Source organism: Juglans regia, chromosome 11, assembly GCF_001411555.2.
Source record: "Juglans regia cultivar Chandler chromosome 11, Walnut 2.0, whole genome shotgun sequence".
Lineage (NCBI taxonomy): Eukaryota > Viridiplantae > Streptophyta > Magnoliopsida > Fagales > Juglandaceae > Juglans > Juglans regia.
Genome location: NC_049911.1, coordinates 15,865,205 through 15,879,136, shown reverse-complemented (window position 1 = coordinate 15,879,136; position 13,932 = coordinate 15,865,205). Strand labels below are relative to the sequence as shown.

The 13,932-nt window shown below is 40.9% G+C and overlaps 1 protein-coding gene across 1 annotated transcript; it reads left to right on the top strand.

The window, feature by feature from the left end:
* The first annotated feature begins 13,002 nt into the window (after positions 1 to 13,002).
* LOC108993597 lies at positions 13,003 to 13,533 on the top strand. Its single transcript, XM_018968583.2, has one exon. The coding sequence runs from the start codon at positions 13,003 to 13,005 to the stop codon at positions 13,531 to 13,533; it is 531 nt and encodes a 176-aa protein (XP_018824128.2).
* The last annotated feature ends 399 nt before the right edge of the window (positions 13,534 to 13,932 follow it).

Genomic DNA, 13,932 nt, shown 5'->3' with positions numbered 1-13,932 from the left:
TCGTGTCCACCGACTCAGGAATGTGGAAGGAATCCCTCAATTCGATGAAGTCTTCCATATCCAAAACCTAGCGCCACGAATACCTATCAAAGGAAGTAGGTTGATAGGAGAGAGAAGATTCAAGATTATGTTTGGTCACCTTCTTGGCAGGACTGCGACTAGCTATTACGAATGTCTTGAAAAAAGGAGATGCATGGAAAACAAAGAGGAGTGCAAGGGAACCCAAAGAAAAGGGGGGAATACGAAGGAAGATAAGGGAGACCAAAGAGGAAAGAAGGGTAAAGAAAGTGGTGATGGGAGGTGAAACAACGTGTGAAGCACACCCAAGAAAGGTAATCATGAGGGTCCTTGGGGATTCGAAAGGTTTGGCTGCACCAACAATTATAGTTCTTTTTTAAAACCCATTAAATGAGGAGGAACAGTTATGGCTAACGTAAGCCACGTCTTTCTAAAAAGAAAGGGTGGAAGCTGGTGCACGCCACTTAGGACGGGTATTGTTAAAAGAGGGAAAAGAGTGAATTAATAGAAACAGACCTGCGGGGTAAGTAACCAATAAAAGAAAGAAAGGAAAGCATGGTTGTTTAATTTCCCATGTGCTAGCACAAAGGAAATTAACAGGGTAACTGGAGGGGACATTTAGACCCCTGGGCTTCAAGCCCATCTTTAAGGTCAAGCCCATCCATAAGTCCAGGGAGACTTATTGATGGTTTAAGGCCAAAAGCCCTATGGATAAAGGACTCGTACCCATAACTACGGATGAGATAACCCCATAGAACTAGGATGAGGCCCAAGACTGGATATAAATATCCTGAGTGAGATAACTCCTCCAAAACAGGAGACATCTTCCCCAGTTAAATAAGGGATCACGTAGGATAAGCACATAGGATTGGTGATTAGAGTTAATTACCATCATGCCACATCCTTCTATAAATAACTCGGTAAAGGTAACATCATCCTCATCTCTATTTTTATATACTTATTCTCATGTTGTTACTGAATTAAGTATCGGAGTTTACACAGGGCGACCATTGCCGTCTCTTCATTGCTGCAGGTGTCATCCGTCCAATTGGTGGTGTGAAACACGTCGTGAACACCGTCCAATGGGAGTAGCTTTGGTGGTAGGTGCAATGGCGTTGGCTTTTGTAAGGCGTGAATTCTTCCCTTCCCAGGTTTATACCATTTTCATGTATATTGTGGTTGTTATGCACAAGTCGGTGCCCATGATCTTGGTGGTTGGTATATCGGTCTCGTCTATCATTAGGGTGGCTTTAGAATTGTTCTGCTTTCTATTTTCCACTTTTGTCTCCTGCTTTCGTGGTTCCAGCAAAGCTTGTAGAGTATCTTATGCATTGACAAAGTCAATTGCTCGATCCATGAACTCCCTTCAGGTGGATGGAGTTTGTCTGGCTAGTTTAGCCATGAAGGGGCTTCGAGGCTAGATTCCTCCCAGTAGTCTCTCTTTATTGAAGCATGTTAGGTAGTTCTTCAGATTCTGCCCTTCCTTCTGTTTTACGATTAACAGATAGGCTGCCGACTTGCAGCGTCTTCTGCTAGCCATAAACTATGTAAGAAATTGCTTAACAAGATCCTCAAACCTACCAATTGATCTGGGGTGAAGGGTCCCGAACCACCCTCGCCCTATTCCTTTCAGAGTTAACGGGAAGGCGCAGCAAGCCACCTTCCCTGGGAAGCCATGGAGAGTCATGTGTGCTTTAAAATTATTGAGGTGATCAATGGGATCTTTAGATCCATTGTATAGGTTGATCTACGACACTTTGAATTTAGCCGATAAGGGGACCGCCATGACCTCTTCACTGTAAGGGAGGCCAGTGCGCATGAGGAGTTGCTCCACGGAAGAGGACCCACCCATCCTCTTCGCCATCTCCTTATATTTATCTACTCAACTGCGTAGGTCGTCATGCATCTTTTTCTTCTCCACTTCTTCGCTATGAAAACGGGCACTGTGTGCATGTCCTTCAGGTTGCCCGTTCTAGGAAGGGGGATTATCCCACTGTCGCTTTAATTCGTCATTCTCCTTCTGCAACTCTTCAACAACTGCCATCACTTGTTTCAGTCTTTCTTCCACTTCTGCCTCCGTCATGCTTGGTCCTTGATCGAGATTGACTTGTGATCTCATGATGATTGGCATGTGAAAATCATGCTGAAGTCTGTAAAGATCCCACCGACAGTGCCACTATTAAGGATGTGTTTCACACCGCCAATCACAAGGATGACAGCTGCAACAATGAAGAGACGAGAATGGTCGTCCTGTGCAAACTCCAATGCTTAAGTCAGTAACAACATGAGAATAAGTATATAAAAATAGAGATGAAGACGATGTTACCTTTATTGAGTTATTTATAGAAGGACGTGGCGTGATGAGGATTAACTCTAATCACCAATCATCTGTGCTTATCCTTCGTGATCCCTTATTTAACTAGAGAAGATGTCTCCTGTTTAGAAGGAGTGATCTCACTCAAGATATTTATATCCAGTCCTAGGCCTCATCCTAGTTCTTCGGGGTTATCTCATCTGTAGTTATGGGTACGAGTCCTCTATCCGTAGGGCTCTTAGCCTTGAACCATCAATAAGTCTCCCTGGACTTATGGATGGGCTTGAAGCCCAAGGGTCTACTTTATAATAAAAGTAACTTTACAATCTGACGTACCACATCAAATCACGTCAGTTTGTGGGTTTACTTTTGTCTAATTCCTTTGTCTAAAGTATTTCCCTTTGTAGAAATAACACTTTGTATCTCCAATTAGGAAGCTGTGAAATTTGATCGTTGGATGTTCCATAGTCTTCTAGACGTTCATATTTTGTAATTTATATAGTTTTTGTAATAGATAGCTTTTGTACATTTTTTTATTAGTTTTATACATATTTAACCTGTATTATGTTGAAAAGAAGACCAAAGTAATACCAATTATCTCCCTCGCTGCGGAATGTTGCTGCATGGGGAAAATAATGACCCGACCCGAAAGTTACTGGTTGGACCAGGTAAGTTTCGCACATTATTGTGATCGGGTCGGGTTGACCTGGATCTAGATCCGGTTGGTTTAGATCGGGTTGCAGGCCTACTTATAAGACATTAGGAAGAGCTTCTTGAGGATTTATTGTACAAGAAGAATATATTGAGCTCCTACGACAGATTACTTGTCCAGATCAATTTGGTTTTCCCCTACAAGATTTCAAATATGGAGTACATATATATGGTTAGCTAGCTTGGTAACCGCTATCCCAAATATAGATTAAGATTGTTCTATGAATTTCATAGTCATTCGGATTTAATACTTGGTGACGGTGTTTTTCTTTTTTGCTAGCATGTTAAGACGTTTCGTTACACTAGAGCATGGGATTTGTCATTTGGCCTTTTTTGGGTTTTAGCATTGCAGTTTGTTAATTCTCACTTTTCCCGTGTATAGGGATGAAACAGCCTGCACAAACAAGATAACTGCTATTTTTCCTTCTCTTTATTCCACTTTTGCCAAGAAGTGAACATATAGCCTAGCAATGGGAACATGTTTTCTTAAGCATGACCCTATTGCATTTATTTAAAGTCCGGGGGGTTTTATAACTTTTTCCCATATTGGGTTTCGGCAAAGTTTGCTCTTGGTCGTTGTTTCTTCTACGCGAGTGCAAATATATAACTGTCCTTTAATAACTTTTTGAGTGGTTGGCATGGTATTCCTGAGTTTAATTTAAATTCACTTTGTATTTTAACTGTGATGTTTCTATTTTGCTTTTTTCATTGGGATGCGGGGTGATAACCTCTTCTTAACTCATCTCATATAATCATTACACTTTTCCAAATTTTTATACAAAATAAAATAAACAATTCAACTTTTTCAAATCTCAAAAATAAAAATAATATTAAAAAAATATATTCTAACAATATTGTATTCAACTTTTAACTTTAATCTCAATTCATCTCATCTCATCTGCGAACATAAACAAGACCATCTCTCAATTTGAACTCGTAATATTTTAATGAGTCATATAAATAAATAAAAAAATAATTTTCTACTTGTTTACTTTTCGATCTGACATATGTAGTTTTATGCCTTGGGTATTATGAGTTTTATTAGCCAATAGGGTCTGGCGAGTTTTATTAGTTAATATTTTTTAGTTTTGAGCTCGCTGTCATTTTCTGTGAAGTCCGGAAGTTTCCCGTCGTCATTGGCCGCTAGAAGGGCTGGGTATTGCGGGCAACGCTGAAAATCATGTTTAGCCTCAAGTGCGGCTGCCCCAACCTAGAGTAAGATCGTGTTCCTATCCAGAATAAAGTCTTTTGCTAATGAGGATAAGGTAATATCCAGATCACTTATTCTCGTTTGGGATAACATAATCCAAGTTTAAGGATAGTTTGAAGCCGGTACTTGTTTAAGCCTGAGTCAGACCTGATACTACCTGAGTTAGCCAATATGAGCCTAGTCAAGCCGATATTGGCCAAGTTAGGTTGTTTTCAACCCGATACAAACCCGATACAGAGCCGATACCAGATTGTTTAGGCCAAAACATACTTATTTTGACTGATATAGAGCTGACATTTGGTTTTCAAGTTTACTTTTCAGGTACTTGAGAGCTGGATTTGTAGTTTTCTAGATTGTATTCCTCAATTCTGTTATCCATACTTGACATTTTTTGTGAATTTTTTGTCTTCAAGTTGAATTGTGACTTTTTCCTACGTTCATGGCAACTAAATTTGAGTTACAATCACCTAATGCCACTCAAGGTCTACGTGGGGGATTTAATGCCAAAGGTAATCGCACTCGTGGTTGAGAGTTTCATAAGTGTACCCATTGTGGTCGCACTAACCATCTGGATTTGCTAATCAGGCCATTTACCAAGATGCCACATCACAGTCACCAAGCTACAACCTGACTCTAGATATAATTAGCATATCAAAGAATGAGTATGATAAGCTTTTGGGTCTCACACGAGCTTCATCTTCCATAACTACTCTTTCCCAGTCAAGTATAGCATCCACATGTCTTCTCATCCACCCAAGATCATTGATTTAGGAGCTAATGAATATTTGATCGGTTTGTCCTCTACCTTATCTAAATTAGATACTGTGACATATCCAAAAAGTGTTACTCTTGCTAATGGTTCTCTTGCTAAAATTACAGGCATTGGATCCACTAAGCTCACTAATTCTATATCCTTGTCATCTATTCTATATGCTCCTAGTTTTCCCTTTAGTTTGATATCCATTAGTAAGATTACGCAAAGTCTTCAATGTTCAGTGACCTTTTATCTCTCTTCGTGCATCTTTCAGGATCTCAAGACGGGGAACAAGATTGGTATAGGGCATGAAACTGGTGGTTTGTTAGATGTTACCCTAGCTCTTTTACTGCACATGCATGTTCCCTAAACGTATTTTGAGTGATGGTATTCTTACTGCTTGTCACCTTATTAATCGTATGCCTTCATCAATTCTCAATGGTTCCTCTCACTTCTCTATTTTGTTCCCTTCATCTCTGCCATTTTCTCTCCCTCCAAAAATCTTTGGGTGTGTTTGCTATGTTCATAACCTTGGTCCAGGATTTGATAAGCTTGATCCATGTTCTACCAAGTGTTTTTTTGTTGGTTATTCCTGGACTAAAAAAGAATATCGCTACTATAGTTCTGTTCTTAGATGCTACTTCACAAGTGCTAATGTTACCTTCTTTGAGTCCATACCCTATTTCTCGGACACATCTTCTTAAACACAATCTTGTGCCTCATTTTATTTATTTCACAGATTTGGGTGTAATATAGCTTTTTGCCATGGTGGGTTTCAGTAATTTAATTTTCTTCAATAGGAATATAGATTTGAATCACTATAATTTTTTGTTGGTAAGTGTGGCAACGATGAATTTTGAATTCAGAGTTTTCAATTCATGATATTTGAAAATTGGGTATCAAGTGGTAGATTATTTCCAGCTTCTTACCATGGTTGGCTCTAGCAAAGGTGGGTTCTCCAAGTTGATTCGGTTTTCTTCTATCGAAGCACAAATTTGTATCACCGACCTTTCCTTTATGTTTTCTATCATGGTAATCATGAGTTTAGAATTTAAATTTTTTTTAGTATTGGAAATAGGAGATTGCATCCACTCTATTTATTTTTGCAGCACTAGTTAGCTCGTTGGTCCTGGTCCGTGGTTTAGCCTTTTACCTCGATAGCCAAGTTGGCTTTAGCAAATAGATTTCGCTTGCTTCTACAAGAGCACTAATATGTGTCATTATACTCCTTGCCAAGGGCTTGTGTACTTCTGAGATTAGTCAGGACTTTGTTCTTAGCCACCAGCTGCCAATAAAAAAACAAATATGTCATTATCCTTTCTTTAATGGTTGGCTAGCATAGTAATTTTGAATATTTAGGGGATGTTTGGTTAGTGAGTTGAGATGAAAGTTGAGTGTTGAATAAAATATTATTTTTATTTTGAGATTTTAAAAATTTGAATGATTTATTGTATTTTGTTTAGGAACTTGTGAAAGTTGTAATTTTTAAAAGAGATGAGATGAGTTTAAGTTTTGAATCCAAAAAGGCCAAATTCACTTAGTATTTGAAATTTGGCAGCTGCATGAGCACCTTTTATGTTTTTCATGCTAACAACCATGTCTATGTGGTTATTAGGTATTAAGATGGTTAGTTCTATTAGTGCATTATGGCCTCATGCAGATTTGAGCTTCTTTTAACATCATGATTTATAGTTGTTTGGCTATCTAAAATATAGTTGGATGGAAAGTGAAGTTTGAATTTTGAATGTAACCCCCTCGTTTTGCTCTGAGAGTTGTTTCTCTCCATCTTAGTACGGGGTGGGTTTTTTTCTTCAATATCTCCCGGAGGAGTCACTGTTGGTGAACCTTAGTGCGGGTAGCAAAAAGGGTTATTCTTGAATTACGCTGGAAGATGGCGGACTTAAGACTAAAAGATCCGTACAAACAACTCTCCCTTTCTGAGAAGGAGAATGAAGAGATCCAAGTTGAAGCGAAGTTGCTGGTTGAGACAGTCTTAAGGGGGGATGTTTAATTATTTCTCTTCTTCTGAATCTACATTACAATAAGGAGGCCTTTAAACAAACCATGAAGAAGGTTTGGAAACCGATACATGGTATTACGTTTAAAAATCTGTGACCTACCTTGATCGTAGTGGAGTTTGAGGACTTAAGGGATAGGGAAAGAATTCGGGCCAAGGGCCCTTGGTCCTTTGATAAAAACTTGGTTTTGATGAAGGATGGAAGGGGGTTTAAACTTAAACCATATAGAGATTCGGGAAGCTTCCTTTTGGGTGCGGCTATACGAACTCCCCCTTCATGCCATGAATGAGAAGGTGGGGAGCTCAGTGGGGTCATCTCTTAGGGTTGTCGAGAGAGTGGAAGCAGAGGAGGATAAAAGAGCCTGGGGGGGAGTACTTGAGGATCCGAGTAAGAGTAGACATCACTAAGTTGCTAATGAGGGGGAATAGGGTCAACCTGGGTAACCGCAGCTCCCATTGGGTACTTTTTGTCTACGAACGTATGCCAAACTTCTGTTACACCTGTGCTCTACTTGGTCATGGCTATAAGGATTGTGGCCTGTGGAAGGATTGGGGGGCGTTTGTGGAGGAAGGGAAGCTTCCTTACGAGCAATGGATGCGTGCTGGTGACAATCCAAGCAGATGGTTTGAGCAATGTGATACTCAGCTGAAGTTTAACCGAGGTAACCAAGGTGCTGCTCTAGTGACAGAGAGGGAGGGGCAGCTCAGACTAGGCATGTCAGGAAGGATTTTGTGATGGCTGGAAACTTTCAAAAATGAATTTTCCAGCTAGAAAGGGGCTGCCCAAATGGCAATGTTAGGAAGGGAAGCTGAGCCTTATCACGATAGTATGGCATAGGACAATCTGGGGACTAAGGAAGTTTGTACTTCACATACCAAAAATACTGAGGTGCAAGTTAAAGAGGACGTGGTTCTGCAGAAGTACCTTTGGAAAGGAAAAACCCTGGGGATAAGTTTGTAGCACAAAAGAGGAATGAGGGTTTGGACAGTTACAAAAGGATATTGGACAATGAAGGAAATCTGGTGGATTGCCCTATTTTACAAATGGGGGCCCAACCCACTATTTCGAGGGGTGATAAGGAACAGGCTTCGGAGGAGGTCTCAATGAGCAGTCCACACATAGGAAAGGTGAGTTAATAGCTAGCTAATTGCTAGGTCAGAAACCCCAGAAGGTGGATGGTAGTAGGAAGCAAAATGCAGAGGAGAAATTTGTGGAGGTTGGGTGCCAGCCCCACCAATTGCAATTAAGGCCCTAAGTTGGAACTCCTGGGGGCTTGGGAACCCCCAGGGAGTTAGAGCCCTTCGTGATGTGAACAGGAAGGAAGGTCCCATGCTTGTATTTCTGCAAGAGACGAAAATGTCATCTTGTAGGATGCAGGCCATGAAATTTAGGATAGGGTTTGATTGTTGCTTAGTTGTGGATAGTGAAGGGCATAGTGGGGGACTTGCATTGTTTTGGCAGAAGGAGATATGTGTTACGATCTCCAGCTATTCTAAGCACCATATCAGTGCTTACATTACAGATGAGGAGGGGGATGGGAGGTGGTTTTTTACAGGGGTGTATGATCATCCTGAGACATCTAGAAGGGAGGAAACATGGAGACTTATGAGATTACAGGATGTGTTGGGTGGTACTCTACCATGGCTAGTAATGGGAGACTTTAATGAGCTATTGAGCAGAGATGAAAAGGCTAGGGGCATGGAAAGGTTTGAGAGATAACTTGCTGCTTTCAGGGCAATAGTCAATGATTTTTGTTTAAAGGATCTTGGATTCAAGGGGCCACCATTCACATGGTGCATCAGAAGAGGAAATCAGGCTAGTATTAGCGAATGACTTGACAGATGCCTCGCCAATTGGTTGTTATGCCAAAGGTTTTTGTTTGTGAGAGTGGTGCATAGGCAAGCAGCACACTCGGATCACCTTCCAATCTGCCTGCATTTGAAGGGTAATACCTCTCAGAAGCGGAAAATGAGGTGTTTATTTAAGTTTGAAGCCATGTGGATTGACTCGAAGGAGTGTGGCCAGATTATAAAGGACGTTTGGAGGGGTGTTGCGGAGAGGTCAACCCTTGCCACAGTGATGGACATGACTGAACGTTGCAGCTGGGAACTATTGGTTTGGAATCAGAAGTATTTGAAAAAGTTGATACTCGCGTCAATTGGGCAAGAGAGTATATCCATTTACAGCAAACTAAGGACTCGACAAACCTCAGAATGGAGCAGTAATAGGGTGCTCAAGCTGGTGCTCGAGCTGAGTTACAAAGTTGGCTAGAACGAGAAGAGATAATGTGGTGGTAGAGGTCCAAGTCTCTGTAGTTAAGGGAGGGGGATCGCAATACAAAGTTTTTCCACCACAAAGCTTCACAGCAGTGGAGGAAGAATTTTATCAAGGGTATCTTGGATGAGAGGGGCAGATGGCAAGTTGAGGATAGGAGGGTATCTTTTTCTCCACCCTACAACATGGCGCAATTGGGGATAATTGGAGGGGTGGACGGATGAGTCAGTGAGGAGATGAACCAAGTCCTCATTAAGGAGTGTGATGTGCAAGAAGTTCTTAAGGCCCTTCACCAGATGCACCCATTAAAGGCCCTCGGCCCCAATGGAATGGCTCCCGTGTTCTATCAGAGTTACTGGAAGACTATTGGTGAAACATTGACCTCAACTGTGTTGAAGGCTCTCAACTCTGGTATGTTTCCTAGTCCCCTCAACCATACCTATATTACTTTGATACCAAAGAAAGCAAAACCAATTAGAGTTGCTGACTACCAACCTATAAGTCTTTATAAAGTACTTTATAAATTGATGGCAAAAGTTCTTGCCAATTGGCTCAAGGTAGTGCTACCACAGCTTGTCTCAGAATCTTAAAAGCGCTTTCGTGCCAGGGAGACTCATCACGGACAACATCCTAGTTCCCATGAAGTTGTCCACTTTCTGAAATAGGAAGAGAGGGGGGAAAACTGGGTATATGTCACTCAAGCTTGATATGAGCAAGGCGTACGATAGAGTTGAGTGGCTTTTCCTTGAGAAGACAATGCTAAAGTTGGGTTTCAATGAAAAATGGGTGAGGATGGTTATGTGGTGTGTTCAATCGGTGTCCTTTTCAATCCTTATTAATGGATTCCCACTGGTCCTTTCTCCCCTTCTAGAGGATTGAGGCAAGGTGACCCCTTGTCACCTTACCTCTTTCTCCTGTGTACCGAGAGTTTCATATCTTTGTTGCATAAGGTAGCTACCAATCGTAGCATCTCGGGGGTAAAAATTTGTAGAGGAGCTGCTTTTTTGAACCACCTTCTATTTGCGAATGATAGTGTGTTGTTTGGGAAGGCTAACTTGCAGGAATGTAGAAATATACAAGGACTGCTTGAGGAGTATGAACGAACCTCAAGACAAAAAGTGAATAATGAAAAAATTGCCATGATCTTTAGTAAAAATGTGAGTATGGCAGTGCAACAACAAATTCTTAGTATCTGGGGGGTCCAAAGGTCTTGCAAATTTGACAAATATCTGGGGTTGCCACCCATGATAGGTCGAGCTAGGCATGCGTGGCATGTTCAAGATGTAATCAATTGGTTGGGTTAAAGCCTAGATTTTGTAAAAGAAGCTATGTGGGTGGATAACTCTATGTAATCCAACTATTTGCATTAATGAAAGTATTCCTGTTATAAAATAACAAATAGAGTTGGATGCTTTAAGTGTGGGGGGACTTTAAATGCCAGCAACATATATGCTGTTGGGTTTCATTCTCATGCATTCTGTTTGAAAGATTTAAGATTTTCAAGTTATAAAGATTTGTATTTTTCTACTGTATGGGCATATAACATCTTGATTATTCATGTTAGTCTAATGCATTTCATGGGTTTTGGTTGTTAAATTGGATTCAATCCCTCGTTTGTGAGGATTTGTTTTCATTATATAGGCACTATCGTGCATGTTACAAGGCTATAATCACTATTTTCAGCAACAAAATCTTGTTTAAGTAAGGAAACTAAACTAAATAGAGATGCTATCTATGTAAGGAAGCTAGGACTAATGACAAAACTATACAACTATAAATACATTCCACATAATTACACCTAAAGAAGGGAAGTCATATCCCGTTGACATCCCCCCTCAAATTAATGATGGTCGGTCAACAAGCATCAATTTGCCTACTAAAAACTGATGATGTTGTTGTGTCATGGCCTTTGTAAACACATTAGCTATCCAGTGGTTGGTGGAATTATGAGGGAGAGAAATAATACAAGAATCCAAGACTTCACGAATGGAATGACAGTCCACCTCAATGTGTTTGGTATGTTCATGAAAAGCGGGATTGGCATCAATCTGAATGACACTAGTGTTGTCAGCTTGGATAGAAGTAGGATCTAACTGAGCACAACCAATCTTAGCAAGGAGCCCACGAAGCTAGAGAATCTTAGAGCAAGGAGCCGACATCGCATGGTATTCAAATTCAGTGGAAGATTTAGAGACACAATCCCTGCCAATCGTAGCATCTAGGGGTAAACATTTGTTGAGGGGCCCCTTTTTTGAACCACCTCCTGTTCGTGGATGATAATGTGTTGTTTGGGAAGGCTACCTTGCAGGAATGCAGAAATATTCAAGGACTACTTGAGGAGTATGAACGAGCCTCGGGACAAAGGGTGAATCGTGAAAAATTGCCATGATCTTTAATAAAAATGTGAGTATGGCAGTGAAGCAGCAAATTCTTAGTATCTGGGGGGTCCAAAGGTCTTGCCAATTTGACAAATATCTGGGGTTGTCACCCATGATAGGTCGAGCTAGGCATGAGGCATTCTCGAATATCAAACACAAGGTATGGATAAAACTTCATAACTGGAAACAGAAATTATTGTCTCAAGACAGGAAGGAAGTGCTTATCAAGGTCGTGGCCCTCTCAATTCTAACAATTTCCATGAGTTGCTTCAAACTACCAGTGTCTTTATGTTCTAAGTTGGAACAACTTATGGCTAGGTTTTGGTGGCAACAAAAGGAAGGAGAGAAAAAGGTTCACTAGGTTAGTTGGTCCAAAATGTGTGCCTCAAAAGCCGTATGAGGGATGGGATTCAAAGACATTCGCACTTTTAACATGTCCCTCCTAGCCAAACAAGGGTGGCGTATCCTGCAGGAGAAATCCTCCCCTTTACATCGTGTCTACAAGGCTAGATATTTTCCCCTTTGTCATCTATTCCAAGCATCTTTAGGCATGAATCCGTCGTATGCATGGCGCGGTATCAAGGTGGAGACAAAGCTCCTTAGAAAGGGTTGCATCTGGAGGGTGGGGGATGGCCTTATGATTGATATTTGGGAGGATTACTAGATCCTGGGCTTCCGACCATCTAGTTACCAACGAGGAGGTCTAGCTCAATCTGCCTTAGAGTCCACTATCTCAAGCCTAATTGACCCTGTTACAAAATGGTGGGATCTGCTCAAACTCAGTAGACTTTTCCCTCCCAAGATTGTAGTTGGGATTACCAAATTGGGAGTGAGTGTAGAGGTCCATGAGGATAAGCTAATATGGGGGGAAACATAGGATGTCAAGTATAGCGTAAAGTCATCATAAAATTTCAGTAGAAAATAAGCATAGGTACTCAGATGAGGGGAAAGTTCTTCGGACAGTGGCCAGAAGGTGGTATGGCAGGGGATATGGAAGTTGTATGTCCCTCAAAGGATCTAGGTTTTTGCGTGGAGAGCTTGTAAGGAGAGCCTCCCTACCAGACAAAATTTGAAATCTAGAAAGGTTCTTGAGCATGATATCTGCCAGTTGTGCCAACTTAAACTAGATGATGCCTCCCATGCCTTAGTGTTTTGTGATCAGTTGACAACAACTTGGATCAGTCATCCTCGACTGGTGGCTCCTAGGAGTGCTGGAAAGGAGAAGCAGTTTCAAGGAAATGGTCCATCAGATATGTACAAGAGGCAAGACAGAAAACTTGGAATCTTTTGTGATGTTGGCATGGAGCTTTTGGTATAGAAGGAATATGGGGACTCATGATGGTATACTTGGTTCTCCAACCCAGTGCCTGGAATATGCGTGGTCTCTTCTTCAGAAGCATCAAGAGCCAATAAGGCAACATAAGACTAAGGTGGAGCACACGGTGGGATGGAGTAAACCTCCTCAAAGGGTCCTAAAGTTGAATGTTGATGGGGCTATCTTCGCATACCAGGATATGGCAGGGGTGGGGGTGATTCTTAGAGACACTGAAGGCACTATGTTACTGGCAGTCATCACGAAGGAGTCTGAGGTTGGTGATCCTGCTAAAATAGAGATAGTGGCAATGCTACAATTGTGCATTCCGATAGGCATTGAGAAGCTTATCCTAGAAAGTGATTCTCTCCTAATGGTTAATTACATGAATGAGGACACAGAACCATGGTCTTTATTTGGAAACATCAATAAGGTAATGAGGCAACTTTCTACAAGGTTCAGAAGCTGCATAGTGCAACATGTTGGCCGTCTGGGAAATACACTCACAAGCTGTCCAGTAATGCATGGCATGTTCAAGACATAATCAATTGGTCGGGTTCATGCCCAGATTTTGTAAAAGAAGCTGTGAGGGTGGATAATTCTATGTAATCCAACTATTTGCATTAATGAAAGTATTCCCATTATTAGGGGGGGAGAAAAAAGAGTTGGATGCTTTAAGTGTGATTGGACTCTAAATGCCAACAACGTATATGCTGTTGGGTTTATTCTCATGCATTCTATATGGAAGATTTAAGATTTTCAAGTTATAAAGATTTGTATTTTTTGACTGTATGGGCATATAACATTTTGATTATTCATGTTAGTCTAATGTATTTCATGGGTTTTATTTGTTAAATTGGATTCAATCCCTTCTTTGTGAGGATTTGCTTTCATTATATAAGCATTGGCGTGCATGTTACAAGGCTATAATCACTATTTACAG